Source organism: Microtus pennsylvanicus, chromosome 14, assembly GCF_037038515.1.
Source record: "Microtus pennsylvanicus isolate mMicPen1 chromosome 14, mMicPen1.hap1, whole genome shotgun sequence".
Taxonomy (NCBI): domain Eukaryota; kingdom Metazoa; phylum Chordata; class Mammalia; order Rodentia; family Cricetidae; genus Microtus; species Microtus pennsylvanicus.
In genome coordinates, this window is record NC_134592.1 from 15,440,144 (window position 1) to 15,460,765 (window position 20,622).

General features: G+C 38.6%; 1 protein-coding gene across 3 annotated transcripts in view; it reads left to right on the plus strand.

The window, feature by feature from the left end:
- The window catches only part of Btbd7 (BTB domain containing 7), an 85,732-nt gene that overhangs the window by 17,137 nt on the left and 47,973 nt on the right, over window positions 1-20,622 (plus strand). For all 3 annotated transcript variants that reach the window (XM_075948760.1, XM_075948762.1, XM_075948761.1), the window contains exons 2-3: window positions 12,509-12,696; window positions 14,099-15,178. In XM_075948760.1, coding sequence (XP_075804875.1) covers window positions 12,615-12,696; window positions 14,099-15,178 — 1,162 coding nt within the window. In that variant the 5' untranslated portion in view covers window positions 12,509-12,614. The remainder of the gene's footprint in view (window positions 1-12,508; window positions 12,697-14,098; window positions 15,179-20,622) is intronic.

Genomic DNA, 20,622 nt, shown 5'->3' on the forward strand with positions numbered 1-20,622 from the left:
AGGAGACGCATGTAGCTGCTGAAGGAGAAAGACACCACCAGAACCTTACCAGTAGGCCACAGCCTTGTGGTGGTATACAGATGAATAGAAATGAGTTAATCTAAGATGTAAGAGCTAGCTAGGAATACACCTAAGCTATTGGCCAAACAGTGTTGTAATTAACATAGTTTCTGTGTGATTATTCGTGTCTTGGCAGTCTCTGCTTACAAAGCATCACAGGAATTAAAAAGAATATTGAGAGATTAAGTTTCATTTATAAAATAAATAAAAAGATATCAGTAGACTCATTTTTCTTCACTCACAGTATAAAGATTAAAAATTATGTTTAACATTTTGAACATTTTCTTTAAAAGTTAATTAGGAATCTACATTATACCTTTTCTGACAGTATGTCTCAAGTACTCTCCCCCCCCCCACCTTTCTGACATGATCTCACTATGTAGCCCTGACTAATCCCTGTGATCTGGAACTCCCTGTATAAACTAGACTGACCTTAAACCTACCTGCTTCTGCTGCTCAAGTGGAATTAAAAGCCTGTACTACCATGTTGAGCATATATATATATATATATATATATACATATATATATATATCTTTTAAGCTAGTAGTCTTTTTGAAATCTGTGAACTATATTAGAGTGATCAAAGAGATGTAAAAGGATTGCTGCACTCTATATAATAATAAAGAGTTGGTTTACTGCATACTGATGTGATTAAATACATTATGGCATATGCACAGTGTAGCTCTGTGTGTAGATTTTTTTAAAAGGCAAAGTGCAGATTTGTATGTGACTATATTTCTTCAACTCTGATATATTTTGAAATGAATTAACTTTAGAACTGTCTGTGAAATACCCTACTGAAAACTGTTTAGTTTATGCCAGGCATGGAGTCACATGACTTTATCCCAGCTAGAGATCAGAGGATCACAAGTCTTGAGTGCAACCTAAACTCTACATATAAAGATCCTGTCTCTCAGAATAATAGTTATGTTCAAATCCTAGGAAAGGAAGAATTGGATTATTGCAGGTTGTCTTTAGGGAAAGAGACAGTATAAGGAATTGCCTTCCTGTGTAGTGTTCTGTATATTTGGAAACAGTTTTAAACAACAGACTATTCTTGTAATTGTGTAGGGGACAATTCTGATTCTGAGATGAAGAAGAGTAACATTGATGAACAGATAGACTCTTTAACATCTTTGATCCATTTAAATAGCCTTTAAGAGTATCTTGACTCAACATAGTACGTTGGCACTTTGAAGCTCCAGTAGTAGACAGAAACACTTTGTTAACCTAAGGAAAGCCTGCAGTAGTCACACACTAGTTTTACATTTTAATGCACATCTGAATTTATAATAGTTTTCAAGGTTAAGATTTAATAAATTTTAATTTTTATAAATTAAGTAACTATATTTAAAATTTATTCCTAGTAATGTAATTGTATATCTTTTTTAAAGATTGTTTTAAAGTCCCCTCTTTTTGAGCTAGGGTTTCACTGTACCCCTGGCTGGCCTGAAACTCCTGGTTCTCCTGTATCTACCTCCCAAAGGCTGAGATTACAGCTATGTCCCAGTATGCTCTGCTGGTTTGAATTTTTCTAACCCTATTAAGAATGATCTGGGGCTTGGGAAATGCTTCGTGGGTAAAGTGCTTGCTGCATTAGTGTTAGGACCTGAGCTTAGGTCCCAAAACCTAATAAAAGCTAGGTATGCTGGCAGGCATCTTGAGGAAAACAGACAGATGGTACCTGGTGGCTTTCTAGCCAATCAGTCTAGCCAAAATGCCAAGCTCAAAGTTCAGTGGAAGACCATGATGTAGAGGGGGCTGAAAAGATGACTCTGTAGTTAAGGGCATGTCTGTCTACTCATCCAGAGGATCAGGTTTAATTCCTAGCACCCATCCATATGGCAGCTAACAGCTGCCTATGACTTCAGTTCTAGAGGATCTGACGCCCTCTCTGGTCTCCATGGTTGGTTTTTTTTGAGACAGGATTACTCTGTGTAGCTTTGGCTGTCCTGGAACTACTTCTTTAGACCAGGTGAACTGGGATTAAAGGTGTGTGCACCATCACTGCGAGCTTATAATTTTTTTTTAATTTAAAAATAATTTCTAGCCGGGCAGTGGTGGCGCACGCCTTTAATCCCAGCACTCGGGAGGCAGAGGCAGGTGGATCTCCGTGAGTTCGAGACCAGCCTGGTCTACAGAGCTAGTTCCAGGACAGGCTCCAAAGCCACAGAGAAACCCTGTCTCGAAAAAACCAAAAAAAAAAAATTATTTCTAAAACTTCACTAGCGTCCATTCCCTATATTGTTCATGACTTTCTTTTGTCACCGGGTAGCCTGGGCTGTCCTCAAACTCTTACCTAAGTGACTTTCTGAAAAGAAATTTTTTTAAATAATCTTAGCCCAGTATGGTGACTTACATCTTTAATCCCAGTACTAGGGAGGCAAAGGCAAGTCAGTCTCTGTGAGTTGGAGGCCAACCTGGTTTACATAGCAGGTTCCATGATAGCCAAGGCTACACAGTTAGACCCTATCTCAATAATAATAATAATTTTAAGAGATAACAAATTGCAGACCATGCACATTGTACCGGATAATTAATTTGAGAAATATTTCATAACTAGAAAAATCAAGAACACTAAGAATATGTAATTTCATTTTAGGAAGAGAAGTCAGCCAGAAATTCAAATACCACCCACTCCCCCATATTAAAATAAGTTTATTCCATAGAGCCAAAATTCTAAGAACCAGATTCACCTCATATCTCTACATTCATTTCCCTTATCCTCTAGTTTGAAAAATATCTTAACAGTTACACTTACAAGAATGCTGAATAAATAAGTGGGATGTATGTACATTTGTGATCTTTTAAAAATGCCTTTTTTTTTTTAAATCTTGGAGACAGGGTCTCTCTGTGTAACCCTGGTTGTCCTAGAATTCTCTATGTTCCAGGCTGGCCTCTAGCTCACAAAGATCCTCCTGCCTCTGCCTCCTGAGTGCTGGGATTAAAGGCGTGCACCACCACCACCCAGCAAAAACGTTTTTTTAAAATAGAGTAAGAAAAGTATCACCAGGGAACTGGCATCTGTTTTGAATTAGAATAGATTCTATTTTTAAAAACCCATATGATTTTTTTTCTAAATTTTATTTATTGTATACACAGTATTCAGCCTCCTTGTATGCCTGCAGGCCAGAAGAGGCCACCAGATCTCATTACAGATGGCCGTGAGCCACCATGTGGTTGCTGGGAATTGAACTCAGGACCTCCTTAAGATCAGTCAGTGCTCCCAACCTCTGAGCCATCTCTCCAGCCCCAACCCATATGATCTTAATAAGGTTCTCTTAAATCTGGGTGTGGTAGCACATTAATGTTATTCTTTTAGGAGTTGAAGGCACAGGGAATCCTTGAGTTCAAGGGATTTGAGACCAGCCTCAGAAACAGTGAAAATCTGTCTCAAAGCAGGGAGGAGGTTGATACCTTTAACATTCTTGAATAAAAATGTTTTCAGGCTACTTTTTTGTTCAGTGGAAAGTGGACAAGGGAAACACCTACCTTTCTACCCCTCCTTCCCTCTGTCCCTCTCTTTTTTTTTTTTTTTTTTGAGGCAGGGTCTCATGTAGACTAGACTGGCCTCAAAGCCATTCTGTAATCAAGAATGGTCTTGAACACCTAGTCCCCTTGTCTCTACCACCCAGGTGCAGAAATTTCAGGCATGTACCACCACAGTTAGTGTATGCAGCGTGGGAGTTGAACCCAGGCCTTCATGCATGCTAGACAAGGACTCTATGTACCAACTAACTGAGCTACATCCCTATCTTTCTTTTCCTCCTTTTCTTGACTACTCTTATATATGAGTTTGAGCAATTTAACAAGTACACACTGTCTTACAGTTTGTAATCCCAGAATGTTAACACCATTTTGAGATAGGATGGCAAATATTGTCACAACCTGGAGTTTGTTTGAAACAGGGTTTCTCTACGTAGCCCTTGCTCTACTGGAACTCAACTCTGTAGACCAGGCTGGCTTCTACCTCTGAAGTACGGATTACCACACCTGGAAATACTGCTTTCTTTATTTAAGAAAAAAAAAAGTAAAGGAAAAGTGAATTTAATATATGTATCTGGCTTCGAAAGAATCATGACGTATTTTAACAGCAGTGTTCAGAACTCTAAACTGGTTATAAACATTAAATGCTTATTTTGTTGGTAGAACTAAGATTGAAACCAACTTTAATATGTAAACACTCAATAGTTTAATTCTGTAAATTTAATTGTCAAAACTGGAGAGAAAGCTGGGCATGAAGATATATACCTATAATTCTAACACTCAGGAGGCAGAGACAGGCAGACAGTGGCAAGTTGGATGCCAGTCAGAGCTACTCAGTGAGAAAAATAAGGGTGAGAGATGGCTCCGCCAGGCAAGCATGAGGACCTAAGTTCAGATCCTCAGCATCCACATAAAAAGCTTGGTGCCTGCAAATACATCTCTGGGGAGGTAGAGACAGGAAGATCACTGGGGATCACTCACCAGCCATCTATTCTCACTGAGCAGGTGAACTCCAGGTTCATTGAGAGGCCCTGCATAAAAAATTGAGAGCCAGGCATAATGGCTCATGCCTTTAATCCCAACACTAGGGAGACTGGTGGATCCCTGGTGTTGGATATCTCTCTGTATGCTGTGAATATATTTTATTACCGTTGATTTGGTCAGCAGCCAGACAGAATAGAGCCAGGCAGGAAATCCAAGCAGAGATACAGGATGAAAAAGGGCAGAGTGAGGAAGATGCTAATAGTGCCATAGAAGCAAGATGTGAGATAACAAGTCACAAGCCTCATAGTAAGATATAAACTAATAAATATGGGTTAATTTCAGTTGAAAGAGCTAGTTAATAATAAACTTGAGCTAGTAGGCTAAAGAGTTTGTAATTAATATTAAGCCTCAGATAATAATAATTAATATTATTCAGGAACTGGTGGGTGGGAGAGTAACCTCCAGTTACTCACTCTGTGAATTCAAGGCCAGTTTGAACTACATAGAAAATTTCAGGATGGCCAAGGCTACATAGAGTCTCAAAAAAAAAAGGTAGAAAGCAATTAAATGTAGTGATGAGGCAAGCAGGCCTGCTTTTCATCCTGCCCAGCTCCTGCATGGCTAGCTTTACACCCGAAATAACAACACACAAATTGTATTCATTTAAACACTGCCTGGCCCATTATATCTAGCCTCTTCTTGGCTAACTCTCACATCTTAATTAACCCATTTCTAGAAAGCGTCCATCTTGGAAAGGAGCTTCATGGCGTCTGCCTGACTCTGCTTTCTTTCTCCCACAATTCTGTTCTGTCTACTCCACCTATCTAAGTACTGCCCTACCAAAAAGCCAAGGCAATTTCTTTATTAACCAATGAAAGTAACACACAGACAGATGACCCTCCTACATCAATTAAAGACACCCATTTTCAACCTCTGTCCTCTACATGCATCCACCTATATACATGCTTCCTATATACATGTGTACACGTGCCAAAAAAAAGGAAAACTTGTAATTGCCAATATAGCATTTGTAAACAAAAATATATTTAGGTACTAGAGCATGAGACATTAAAGGTAGGAGTTACTGACTCCAGTATTGAAAGGATAGAACTCAAAAAAGATTTGGAGTTATATATAAAAGTGTAAGTAAGATTCTGTATGATATAGGAAAAATTAGGATAGAGTAGATATAGTAGTTATTTTGTGAATGCCTCATTTATAGCTTTAATATTGAGACATTCAGTTAGCTAAACTGGGTTTATTGGTTCAACTTGTAATCACAACATGCAGAAGGCCAAGGCAGGAGGATTGAGAGCTCCAGCCCAACCCTGTCTACACAGCATTTGAACCCAGAAAGTAAAGAAACTTCCAGAAGCAAGCAAAATTATGTTATAAGGTCTCAGGAACCAGTATGAGTAGCATGGGATGATAGTTACTAGGAATTAGAATGTGTCCAATATATGGATTCGTGAACTGAATAATTGGCAAGTTCTACAGAATTCTTCCAGCTAATGATTAAAGGAGAAATAAGTCACCATTTTGCAAACTCTAGCAAATTAATGACTTTAGTTAGTGATTATGGTGACTTTTAAAGATTGAGAATTAAGTAGAAGTTTTGTACTGTTTGAAGTACATTCTATGACTGTTCTGCTTTGCTTTCTGTTGCTGTGATAAACACCCTAAATAAAAGCAACTTGGGGAGGAAAGGAATGATTTCATCTTACAGCTTACAGTCTATCATTGAGAGGCAAGGCAGGATGGAACTCAAGATGGAAGAAACTAAAGTAGAGACCACCAAGGAAGGACTACTTACAGCCTTGATTCCTTATCTGCTTAGTTATCTATCTTATGTAACCCAGGCCTTCCCATATCAATCTGCAATCCAAACAATGACCCAGACCCATCTGATGAAGGTAATTTCTCAATTAAGATTCCCTATTTCCAAATATGTCAAGTTGACAAAAGCTATCACAATTATATGTCAAATATGAGGCAGTCTTGGCTAAATAAATACATATATTCAAACAGTAGTAATATTGAGTGCTGAGGAGATGACTCAGTGGGTAAAGAACTTGCCCACACAAGCATAATGACTTGAGTTCAGATCCTGGTGGCCTAAGTATTTCTAATTTCAGTATGCCCCTACTGGGAAGTGGGAGGTGGAGACAAGAATTCTCTCCATGATGGAAACTTGTTGGGCAGCTAGCCTGGCTTATACAACAAAACAAAACAAAAGACCTTGTCTTAAATAAAGTGGAAGGGAAGACCAACACCAAGGCTGACTGTCTTTTATGTCCCTATGCCCACATTCACTTTAGAATTGATATGAAATTGCTGCAATTTAATTAATTTTGAAATTTACTGATGGAACTAAGCTCTCCCCTTTTTGTGTATATTCTTTCTATAGAAATGCAGAAATATCCCCTGCAAAGAGGGACTGAGAATTGTCTTCTCTGTCTGAATGCTAAGAGATGTGTTATTTATGGTGTGTTAATCCACAATCAGGAAACTTCACCATTCATTGATGATTCGAAGTACTGGAAAGATTGTGACCAGTCCATTTAGGTTGGGGAGATAGCTTAGTGAGTAAACTGCTTGCCTTGTAAGCTTGTGAACCTGAGATTTTGATCCCTAGACCCCACATAAAAAGCTAGATGTGATGGTTTGTCCTTTTAGTCTCAAGGATGGTCAGGTAGAAGGCAGAGAGACAGGCGGATATCTAGAACTCACTGGCCAGCCGTCCTAGCCTTCTTGGTGAAATGCTGGGCCTATGAAAAACCTTGTCTCAAATAAAAGGTGGAAGGCACTAGGCATGATACCTGAGATTGTCTTCTAATCTCCATATACACATATGCACACCACCTCACATACAGTATGCACCCACCCACACAAACACACCAAGACCAGTTCATTTAACCTCAGGTTGGTGGGGGCGGTGCTTAACTGAGGTTGCACTTTCCAAAGTCGACCGTGGGTAAATTTGAGACTCCCAGTCTGTGAGGACTATGAATCAACAAGCTCAGACATGCCATAATCTCCTCCTAGTGCCTATCTTTGAAGGTCCCAAATGTGATTTGTTTGGAAGACTAGACTCCTCTCCTGGCCAAATATCCTATCAATATAAAGATAATTGTGAGGTGCTGGCTTCTAAGTTTATCTCAGGAAATGGAGCAGAGATTTGACTGGGAACAAAAGATTTTTGACTGTGTGACCAACTTTCTCACCAGGGTTCCACAGCATTGGGGGAAAGTCACCCAAAATACCAGTGCATGGATAAAACTGTGCCCAATAATTGATAAATGCACTTCTAAAGCTCTTGGGATGAGTCTCACTAAAGGGAGAGCGCTATGGCTTCACAAGGGATTTACAGCAAAAACAGTCACTATTCAAAAGGCAATATTCCTAGCGTCTTTCGTCTTGGCCTACCTCCTTCGTAATGTATTTTTCTGGTGGGTTGACCTGATTTGTACACTGAAATCTCACTGCACAATCCTGAAGACCACAGCAGGACTGTCTAGATCAAATTGCCCTGTGGGCATGTCTGTGAGATATTATCTTGTGGGAATACCTAGCCTATAAGTGGGCAGTATACCATTTCCTGGATTTGGGTCCTGCCTTGTATAAGAGCAAAGGAAGCAAGCTGAGCAGTAACCATTCATGCATTCATTCCCTTTCTGGTTTTGACTGTGAATGTAAGCAGCTGCTTCGAGTTCCTGCCTTGATTCCTCCGACAACAATGGACTATAACCCGAAATACTAAGCCAAATAGACCCTTTCTCCCTTAAAGATGCTTTTGTCATAGCAACAAAATCAAAACTAGAGTAACAGTTTAACCTCCACCTTAGCATGTTCATTCAGAGAATAAAAAAAAATAGTACCTGTTCTGTCTACATGGAGAACTTGTTTTGTTTTGAAAAGTAAATGCTGTGATGCATGAGAAAGCTCTTTGAAAATCCTACATCCCTATTCTGTTGTGTAATAATCCCACTACAATCATGAAAAGAAATTTTAAGTCAGAGAGAATGTTTTTTAAAAAATATAAATCTGTCATTGCTTTTCTCTATTAATGTTTCATTTTCTATGTGGCATAAAATACATAATTACTATTCTAACCAGTTTTAAGTATACAGTTGGTGACATTAAATAACTCTCATAGTTGTACAAACATTACCACTATCCATCTCTAAAGCACTCTCATTTTCCACAAATGAAAAACTGCTCATTAAACCCTAACTCCACAACTCCTGACAACCACCATTCCAGTTCCTGTCTTTGAATTTGAGTATACTTCATACAAGTGCAATCATACCTATTTGACCTTTTGTGATGGATTTATTTCACTTACCATAATGCTTTCATTTTAATGCTTTAGCATGGGTCAGAATTTCCTTTTTAAAACTTAATTTAAAAAGCTTAGTGCAGCCACACGTGGTGGCACACACTTTTATCTCAGCATTTGAGAGGTAAATATATGTGAGTTCAAGGTCAGCCTGGTCTACATAGTAAATTTCATGCCATCCAAGGCTACATAATGTGACCCTTTCTTGAAAAAACAAAAAAGAAAAAATATGAATTTTTGAGGATTGAGCCCAAGTCCTCAGTCATATGAGATGAGCATTTAGCTCTATCACAAGACTTTTCCTTACATATTTTAGGTATATATCACATTTTGTCTACCCAGTCAGTCATCACTGAACCCTTGAGTTGCTTTTCCCCGTGGCTGTTGTGAAGAGTGTTGCTATGCACACAGGAGCATAGATAGCCGTTGAGTCCCTGCTGTCACCTTTTTTTGGAATAGATTCTCACAAGTAGGATTGATGGATCAAATAATAATTCTAGGTTTAATACTTGAGGAAGCTGTACTTTTAAAACTAAAGCTCACTTATATATTTGAAACATCTAGCAGTCACATTTGATGCTGTTTGTGCACTGGACGATGAATCCTTTCTTTTCCTGAAAATGTTTTTCTAAAAGGCTTAAGACTATAGACGGGGGGGGGGGGGGGGGGCTGGAGAGATGGCTCAGAGTTTAAGAGCATTGCCTACTCTTCCAAAGGTCCTGAGTTCAATTCTCAGCAACCACATGGTGGCTCACAACCATCCGTAATGGGGTCTGGTGCCCTCTTCTGGCCTGCAGGCATACACACAGACAGAATATTGTATACATAATAAATAAATAAATAAATATTTTTTTAAAAAAAGACTATGGACAAGGAATATGGTCCCCAAAAAACAATTTTGGGACTGCAAAAACTAAGTCATTGTGATTACCTGCCAGTATGTCTTTTAAAAACTTATTTCATTCAGTTGTTTTTCAACTTAATGCCTCATAAGTTTCAGCTACTTTCCTACATGAGAGGGATTTAATGTTGACTTAAATGAAGGAATAGCCAGTCAGTCATGGTGCACATCTTTAGTCCCAGCACTTGGGAGGCAGAGGAAGGCAAATCTCTGAGTTTGAAGCCAGCCTGGTCTACAAAGCAAGTTCCAGGACAGCCAGGACTACAGAGAAACCCTGTCTTGAAAAATCAAAAAGAAAGAAAGAAAAGAAAAAGACTAAATGAAGTAATGACCCTCGTGGAATTTATATTATAGTGCATGGGACAATTAGAAAGGAAGTGTATGATAATATTTCAATTGAAGAATGAAGAAAAATAATTGAAAAGAAGGGATAGGGTACAATAGGATAGAGTATTATTTTATAGGCACTAATAAATTAGCTTTCTGAGAAAAGTGGTATTTTAGCAAAAACTTGAATAAGAGTACAAACCATATGAAAACTGTGTAGGAAAGTGTCCCAGGCAAAGGGAATATGGTAAGACTAGTAAGTGCTCTTTGGGGAGACATGTTGGTAATCAAACAGCTATCCCAACAAGTCTCCCATATGAAGAGGGCAGTAGGAAAAAAATAAACCACAAGAAACTGAAGATGGGTAGTGAGGTGCAGAATGCTGGGTGTTATTTCCTGGCATATGGACATATGTAGTACACCCAAAGGCATATTCTGTTGGGAAAAGGCAGCAGTGAGACAACTGATCAAGAGAATCTAGGTTTCCAAATGTCATCTCTGAAAACATTATCTGATAAAATACTGTAATAGCCAACATAACTTTATTGATATTGAACATGAAAATAATACGAGAATTGTGCAGGCACATACAATCTCGTAACAACCTGTGCTTCACAGAGTGATGTACTAAAATGCAGTTAGGTCAAAAAAGACTTTGAGTTTCAAGAAATGAATACCTAGTCATGACCCAGCTACAGAGGAAGCAAGATGTGACTGCCTCGCTGAAAAAGGTGCCAAACCACGTGGCCAACATAGACAAAAATTATGGGCTAATATAAGTTATAAGAATTAGTTAAGGGCTGAAGAGATGGCTCAGTGGTTGAGAGCACTGACTGCTCTTCCAGAGGTCGTGAGTTCAATTTCCAGCAACCACATGATGGCTCACAACCATCTGTAATGAGATCTGTGCCCTTTTCTGGCATGTAGGTATACATAATAAATAAATAAATCTTTTAAAAAAAAGAATTAGTTAAGGGGCTGGAGAGATGGCTCAGTGGTTGAGAGCACTGGCTGTTCTTCCAGAGGTCCTGAGTTCAATTCCCAGCACCCACATGGTGGCTCACAGCCATCTGTAATTAGATCTGGCGCCCTCTTCTGGTCTGTAGGTATATATGCAGACAGAACACTGTCTACATAAATAATTAATAATAATAATAATAGAATTAGTTAATAAGAGCCTGAGATACTGGGCCAATCAGTTTTATAATTGATGTAGACCTCTGTGTTATTTCTTTGGGACATAATGACTGCGGGAACTGGGCAGGACCGAAAACTCAGTCAACAGAAGGTGCCCAACGTGTGGACAGCTGCATCCATATAAAGCCTGAGAGAGCTTGGGTAGTAATTCTAGACAGAAAAGAATAGAGGTATGCATGGCTTATTGCTGGTATCGTTTTCTCAGGTGGGATCTGTTTGCTAGAGGCAAATGTGTCTCATTTTAGAGAGGCTTCCTGACTCAGCTTAAATGGTGTTTATGAATAGCCTACAGCACTCTTCTTGGTGGAGGTAGGGACCTTGAAACTTAGAGTGTGGCAATAAACTGGCTCTGGCCAGTACCTCTGCCCTGAGGCTGGAATCTCAGAAAGCTAAGGAATAGACTGGATCCAGCCATCAAAGCCAAGGCTTTAATCCTAGCTATATCGGTTAGCAAATTAAAGACTCATGCGATCAGAAAAAGAGAGATACATTAAAAATAGTTTCAGACCAAAAAACCTCTAAACAATTTACAGTGTGTTTAAAAATATGTGTAGGCTTGGGAAAGAAAAAAAACACGGATAAAGTCCTTTTAAAAAGAGAGAGAGGGTAGTTGAATGTGGTGGCACACACCTTTAATCCCAACACTTGGAGGCAAAGGCAGACAGATATCTGTGAGTTCAAGGACAGCCTGTCTACAGAGTTAGTTCCAGGACAAAGATACATAGAGAAACCCTGTCTCAAAAAGCTAAAAATTAAAAATAAAAATAAAAGAAATAGAGTTTAAAATAAAGCCATGTAATGGAAAACAGAGAATCTGGATACTGTATGTTATTATGTTCTCTTTGAATTGTTTGAATGTTGAGGAAGGAGCAACACCTGCTAAAAGATACTTGTTTATAAATCAGCCTTGTTATTTTATAGGTGCAGAAGCTAAGGTTCATCAAAGTTGAGAGTAACTTGTCTCACGTAAATAATAATTTATTTTTATGTGCAGTGTTTTACCTGTGTGTATGTCTGTGAAAGGGTGTTGGACCCTGGAGTTACAATTGTAAACTGCCATGTGGGTGCTAGGAATTGAACCCTGGATCTCTGGAAGAGCAGGCAGTGCTCCTAACTGCTGAGCCATCTCTCTAGCCCAAGGTTGCTTTTTTTTTTAATTGTTGGTTTAAGATATATTTAAAACAATAAATAATTTATCTTTGTTTCCATCAAGAAATGGATGAAAAGAGGCTGCTGGATCCAGGGTTGAAGGTTCATAAAGCCCTCTGGGGTTACACTCTGAAGAACCAGCAGATGGAATGCCGGAGTGACTGAAGAAAATGGGTGCTAATGCATCTAACTATCCTCATTCATGCTCCCCACGGGTAGGGGGAAATTCACAGGCCCAGCAGACTTTCATAGGTAACTTTGCAATTTTAAATTTTATTTTCTGTTGTGACTGTAAATAGAATTGTGTTAACAGTTATTTTTGTAGATAAAAAAGAGTGCTGAGAGGTAGAAAAATTATTATAGGTATAATTCTACAGTATCTAGGTTCCCTGCCCTCACCCCAATGTTAATCGGGCTTGTTATAAATGCAGCCTTAGAGAAAAACATTTTATAATTATAGCCAATATTCTTAATTTGTAAACTGCTTCTCATTTCCAAAAAATCCATTAGTTAAGCCTTAGTCCTTGATTGCCAGAAAACCAAAGACATTTTTTTTTAAATTCAGGCAAAATTTTGTTTTCATTTGTTGTTTCTTTCTTTCCTTCGTTCCTCCTTCCTTTTTATTAAAAATTGTTACAGAACACTTTAATTTGGTAGGGGTATTTATGGCACAAAGTCAGAGGATTATTTGTGAGAGTCAGTTCTTTCCTAATCCCCATGCGGGTACCAGGAATCAAACTCAGAACATCAGGTTTAGTGATGACACGTGACTGAGCCATCTTTCTGGCCCTCTTAAAATAGACTTATTTCTTATTTTATTTTGTGTGTATGTACATGTGTGTGTGTGTGTGGTGTGCACATGCGTATGGAAGTTTACTTGCCTGTGTGTACACGGGGAGAGCAGACATTAACATTAGGTGTTTTCTCAATCACACTCCACCTTTTTTGACTTTTAAGATTTTTTATTTTATTTTGTGTGTATGTGTTTCTCCCTGAATATATGTTTGTGTGACAAGTGCCTACAGAATCCCCAGAAGGATGTTGAATCCTGTGGAACCGGAATTGCAGGTGGTCATGAGCTGTTTTGGGGGTTGTGAACCCAGCCCAGGACCTCTGTAAGAACAGCAATTCTTTAACCACTGAGCCATATCTCTAGCCCTCTACCTACAGATAGGTCTGTCATTGAACCTGGAAGCTCATGTTTTAGCTACACTGGTTGGCCTGTGGTCCCCTAGGATCTGCTTGTCTCCAACTTCCCAACATTGTGTATCATTGTGTCCAGCTTTTGCGTGTCTGATGGGTATCTGAACTTAGGTCTTCATGGTCCAGTAAACCATTTTCCCTTCTCCCCTCCCCAGCCATGTATACCTGCACACCTGCACACACACACCCTTATTTGAGCTCTGCAGTCTAAGCTGTTATAATAGTCTTGACCTCCAGCCTCAGCCTCTGAAGTGTTGGGATTACAAGTATACACCACATGGTGCCTGACCCTCTTTCTTAATATGAAACTGAGTTATTTGCATTCATAAGAAACAATGTTCAGTTTTATTTGAGTTGTATCATAATGTATTTGTAAAAGTTTTAGGCATGAAATATGTTAATGTTAAAAATGAATGTTAAGAAATTATGATTTACTTAATTTTCTTCTTAGGAACATCATCCTATTCTCAGCAAGGCTATGGTTGTGAATCAAAGTTGTATAGCCTTGACCATGGCCACGAGAAACCACAAGACAAAAAAAAGAGAACCTCTGGCCTTGCTACCCTCAAAAAGAAATTTATTAAACGCCGAAAATCAAATAGGTCGGCCGATCACGCCAAACAGATGCGAGAACTCCTCTCTGGGTGGGATGTGAGGGATGTCAATGCACTAGTAGAAGAATATGAGGGAACTTCAGCCTTAAAGGAGCTTTCTCTACAAGCCAGTTTGGCCAGACCAGAAGCCCGGACACTGCAGAAGGATATGGCTGACCTTTATGAGTATAAGTACTGTACTGATGTGGACTTAATATTTCAAGAAACTTGTTTTCCTGTTCATCGTGCTATTTTGGCAGCAAGGTGTCCATTTTTTAAAACACTGCTTTCTTCTTCGCCTGAATATGGGGCAGAGATAATCATGGACATCAGTACAGCTGGTATTGATATGCCTATGTTTTCTGCCTTGTTACACTACCTTTATACGGGAGAATTTGGAATGGAGGACTCAAGGTTTCAGAATGTCGATATCCTTGTTCAGCTTAGTGAAGAATTTGGAACACCAAATTCCCTTGATGTAGATATGCGTGGACTCTTTGATTACATGTGTTATTATGATGTCGTCCTTAGTTTTTCTTCAGATTCTGAACTAGTCGAAGCTTTTGGTGGAAACCAGAACTGTTTAGATGAAGAGCTCAAAGCCCACAAGGCTGTTATTTCTGCACGATCCCCATTTTTCCGAAATTTATTACAAAGGAGGATACGGACTGGTGAAGAAATCACAGACCGAACTTTGAGAACTCCCACAAGAATTATATTAGATGAGTCCATCATACCAAAAAAATATGCAAAAGTGATATTACACTGTATGTATACCGACGTGGTGGACCTCTCTGTTTTGCACTGTAGCCCTTCTGTGGGGAGTCTCAGTGAAGTTCAGGCTCTCGTTGCAGGAAAGCCAAACATGACCAGGGCAGAAGAAGCCATGGAACTTTACCACATAGCATTGTTCTTGGAATTTAACATGCTTGCACAAGGTATGAAATTCTGGCTTTAAATTTTTATTTCTAAAATTATATATTTGTCTATCAAATTAAAACCACAACTACTTTAATTCTATATCAGTGTCTAGAATATACAGGGTTAATTTCTTTCTCAGTCTGTAATTAGGAATGATTAGACAACTTCAGGGTCAGTATTAATGTAGCTTTTCATTTACTAATACTTGATTAAGATCAAGTATTCAGTACTAATGATAAAGAACATTGGTGAGACTGCAGCCATGTTCTTGCCTAATATAAGATAATGGGTATGGGACTGTGTGATTAGCTACCTATGCTGTCTCTGCTCTAACTTTGAACCTCCTCATTTCTCCAGATCTCAAGTTTAGATTCCTATATTTATATTTAACACCTCATTGATTCTTACTTGCTTAGAATAAATTCATTATAAAAATAAGAGGTCGGACACATTTAAATTTATTTTAATTAAGTCTCTGGCTTACATTTTAAAATAGTTTGTATCTTACTTTCAGGTTCGACTTGTACATCAGGCATTAGCCTGTAAAGCAGTTAGTGTCGGACCCAGATGCCTTTTTCATTTGTTTTAAACAAAACAGTTTGTCTATCTGGATAGCATATTTTTTTCTGTGTTCTAAGCAAATGAATATTGTGTTAGAGAAGTATATCTTTTGGTAAATGTTAAAGTCCTAACATTTCAGAGCTAGAAAGAGACATTCCCTACACAGAGGGAGTAAATACTTAGCTTTCTGTGGCCGTAAATTAAAATGAAACAGGGGCTGGAGAGATGGCTCAGTGGTTAAGAGCATTGCCTGCTCTTCCAAAGGTCCTGAGTTCGATTCCCAGCAACCACATGGTGGCTCACAACCATCTGTAATGAGATCTGGTACCCTCTTCTGGCTAGCTGTATACATAGTAAATAAATAAATAAATATTAAAATGAAACAATTTATATGACCCAGTATTACTTGAGAAGTTTAATTTTGCTAGTGCAGTAAGGAAAACTTAGCATGGTTTTCTATGTTGAAAAATACATGGCCAGATCAACTAATTAATAGGACTTTGAGAAATATTTTTTTAAACCCTAGTAGATGATGACGTTAGTAATAAGATGAGAAATTGGGCATTGATAAGAGAACAAAGATTACAATTTCTTTTACATAGTCTTTTAAAATTTTTATTATTGTCTTTCAGTAACAGACTATTGTTTTTGTCACAGCAAGAATGTCATTAAACTGCTTTTATTAGTTTAAAATAATAATCATTTTATTAATAGCTGACTATTTAGAGATGCCAGTTTATAGGGACAGTATCAGAAATGACCTAGCAGCTTGACCTACCATTCCTTTATTCTATAAAGCCAAATTTGTGAGAAAATGCTTCTACAGAAATTGTGAAGTTTGCCACAGCATCAAAAAGGTATGACAAGTCTTTCTTTTCTCAAACTGTGTGTCTTATATATTTACCTGTTTTTAAAAGTGAGAGTGCATACCTTAAGGTAGTAATATTTTAGTTTTTAATGAAAAGTGAAATTGCAAACTACTTCTTAGGTCTTTGGTGGTACTTGATTACCTGTCCTAGAACGCTTTTATTTTCTTTGGTGAGTTAAATTTTTTCTGTCACTTACATAGAAATTGCATTTTATACAGTGCACTTAAAGATCTGAATTGTCCCTCCTTTGTCTCAAATCTGGCTAAACAAGTAGAGCTCTTGTCTCTTCCCATTCAACATTTGCAGGCGCGGTTTTCACTTTAACTTCTTGTTCTTTATGTGGTCCATGCCTTTTCCTCATACCTAGGATGAATTCTTACCAGGTCTTTTATGCCTTACCTCATTTCCATGAGGAGGACCGAGGAATTCATATGATAAAGCTGAAAGCTCAAGTTTGGAGCCAAATGGACTAGCTTTGAATTCTCCTCTACAGTGTCTTAACATGCTTCACCACAAATGAGTCATATAGCTCTTAATTCTCTTGCTGATTTGCAAAAAGAATAGTAACCCTATAAAGTATGATTCTGAAGATTAAGGAAACCATATATGTTAATTGATATGAACAGTATTTGATATGTAATAAGCATTCAATAAATGTCAGCTACTAATCTTTGTGACAGTTGCATCTTCATTGCCACAGTCATCTTTTTCTTCTCTCTTTCTGCCCTCCGCTAAGGCTAACACTTTACTACTGAGCTTCATTCCTAGATACTCAGTCTTTTCTAAAAATAATTTTATTATTTAAGTCCAATACTCAGTATGTTTTGTAGATTCTTTTTAGACAATTATTGGCTTTAAGATTGTCTTATAATTTTATTACAGTTTTAAGTTTGTTTCTACCACTTACCATTGTACTTATCAAACTGTTAAGATCAGTCTATTTGTCACTTGCCTGTTAGCTTTTCCCAACAGGAGTTTTACATACCAGTGATACCTGTGCTCAGGCATCTGTTGTATGTGATAATCTAAATCTTTCCCTACATGTCTCATGGTTCTAATGATATATACCATTTTAGAGAGAATTGAGTAGTCCGTATTTATTATTTTAGTTTATGTGTATGAGTGTTTTGCCAATGTATATGTACTGTGTGCATGCTTGGTGTTTGAGGAGGCTTGAAGAGGGTACTGGATCCCCCAGGCTGAAGTAACAGATGATTGTGAGCTGGGAATTGAACATAGCTCCTCTGGAAGAACAACCAGTGCTCTTAAGCTATATCTCTAGCCCCTGCTCTGTATTTTTTGTTGTGTGATTCAAATAAGAATGCTCAATGTATCTTGTCAGCCCCAAAATTAGTTTTTAAAATAAAGATATGACATTAATGCCCTTTAGAGCCAGAAGTTCCTTGAAGAGGCCACAGCCCTAAGGGGAGGAGGATTAAGAATTCATCATTTATGACGATTTTTTATTTGCTGTTATAGGAATATGAAGTTTTTTCCCCATTGTTTGTATTTTGCCTATTTGCTTTAAGGCAGGGCCTTATTTAGTCTTGGCTCTTTTTATATTCACTAAGTAACTAAGGATAGCTTTGAACTTTTTTTTAAGATTTATCTATTTATTATGTATACAATGTTTCTGCTTGCATGTATCCCTGTAGACCAGAAGAGGACACCAGATCTCATTATGGATAGTTGTGAGCCACCATGTGGTTGGTGGGAATTGAACTCAGGTCCTCTGTAAGAGCAGCCAGTGCTCTTACCCTCTGAGCCATCTCTCTAGCCCCCAATGGCTTTGAACCTTCTGATTCTTCAACTCCCACCTCCTAAGTGCTTAGATTATAGCATGTACCAGCACACCTGCTATTTTTGTGATGCTGGGAATAGACCCTACGGCTGTGTGCATGTCAGGCAACAGCTCTACCAACTGAACCGTATTCTTGGCTTCATTTGTGAAAATTGGTAACAAATGAGATTGTGCTTGTAATTTTGGTTTGTCTATTTTGGTCATCCTGATAGCCTTCAAGTTTGATGAGTTCAGAAACTAGTAACTAGCCTGTGAGTGATAAAGTTGTAAATACATAACTCATACTAGTTCTTCTGACTCTTAAGCCCAGGAATTTGGGCACCATGGGAGAAGGAAAGGGGACAATGTAAGAACCAGTTTGAGCTGGGCGGTGGTGGTGCATGCCTTTAATCCCAGCACTCGGGAGGCAGAGGCAGGCGGATCTCTGTGAGTTCGAGGCCAGCCTGGTCTACAAGAGCTAGTTCCAGGACAGGAACCAAAAAGCTACAGAGAAACCCTATCTTGAAAATAAAAAAAAAAAAAAAGAACCAGTTTGACAGGGCTCAAGTAGTGGCCCAAGGAGGCAGACTAAGGTAATTACTGAAGCATTAGCTTGAAGCCATATCTGTTACAAGTCTAGTTGCTTACTGAAACCAGGAAACTACTTGGGTTGTTGGCCCAGACGAAAAGTTTAATGGTTGTTGGGGGCAGGGACTTCAGTAGGTTCCTGCTCAACCGACTCCAGATTCTGGAGTCCAGAGCACTTAGTCAGAAGACAGAGGCTTCTCTTGTGTTTCAGCCATTCTTTTCTAAACAGGCTGTTTTCCTGTATGGGTCACTGGAGGTTTTTGGCTTCCTAGCACTAGAGCTTTCCCAGTTTTATGTGTTTTTTGGTTGGTTTTGTTGTTGTTTTGTTTTCTTTTGTTTTTTGGGGTGTTTGTTTGTTTGTTTGTTTGTTTTTGAAATAAATTTCTCTGTGTAGCCCTGGCTTTTGTGGAACTCACTCCGTAGACCAGATTGGCCTTGAACTCAGAGAGCCACTTGTCTCTACCTCCCTAGTGCCGGGATCAAAGGTGTGCACCACCACCATCCAGCACTGTGTAGGTGTTAATGGAGGGGAGGCCACCTTCCAGAAGAAAACCCAGAAAAGGCTTCCTGAACCTTTTCTCTCTGCTTGGGTTTCAGCATAAGAATTTCTTTCAGGTTAGGAGCTAGTGGCACAGAAAGCAGAGCCTGTTGAGAATGCTTTCTGGATGCAGGGTCGAGCAATAATGTCTACAAAAAAAGAGAAAGGGTCACACTAGCACAGTCACCGCTGTCCTGCCACAGGCAGGAGCTGAGCTGTCATTGTCTAGGTTCTAGGATAACTCCAGAATGCTCGCTCTGCAGCCTTTTCTGTTCTTGCCTGTTGGCTGAGCCCAGTCACTAGCCTTCTCAGCAATGCTAGAGACTAACACAAGCCTCAGATAAGTCTTTCTTCTTCTTAAAGTACCTGGAATTATTCTGTGATTGCTACTCAAAAAAAAGCCTGATTGGTGTCAGTGCTTATACTAAAAACAAAATTAACATATAAAATTAAGATTTCCAAATAGATTATTGAATTGGAAGAAACCAGAAAGAAGGGTAAGTGTTTTACAGCACCCATGGCATGCACTGGACAGTGAACAGAAGTAAAAGTGTACTACTATTGACTTTTTTCCTTTGTGAAGAAAAATCTGCTTTTTAGAAGCATAATGTCTTACAATCCCAGACATACTGCTGTCTTATCTGGACCAAAAATAAATTTTCAACCTTTGGAAGATGAAATTTATGTATAATTTGTATTTTAAAATGGACTGTATACTATATTTGCCATATTTTTAGTCATTATGAATGTGATCTTATTTTATTGAATTAAAAATCTTAACAAGCCTCCCAAAAACAGTGACCTAATTTTTTAACCCTTAACTTGACCAGCTTCCAAGAGTGTGTGCCTGGAATCATCGAAAAAGGCAGACTCACTGTCCTCACCCATTTTTTTCTCTTTCCATTCTTTCCATTGTCCTGCATACTGGCACTTTTCCTTTTGTCAGAGGTCAGTGACGCCGACAGTTCATTTTACTTGTTCGTAATTGTACCCTCTTCAGTAGATGAGAGTCTGGCTGTAATTCTAAAAGAATGATGAACTAAGCTGAAGACCACTTTCAGCAGATCAGAGCAGTCAGTCAAGCATGAGGCATAAAGAATTACTTTTAGTTTCATGAGTTCAAGT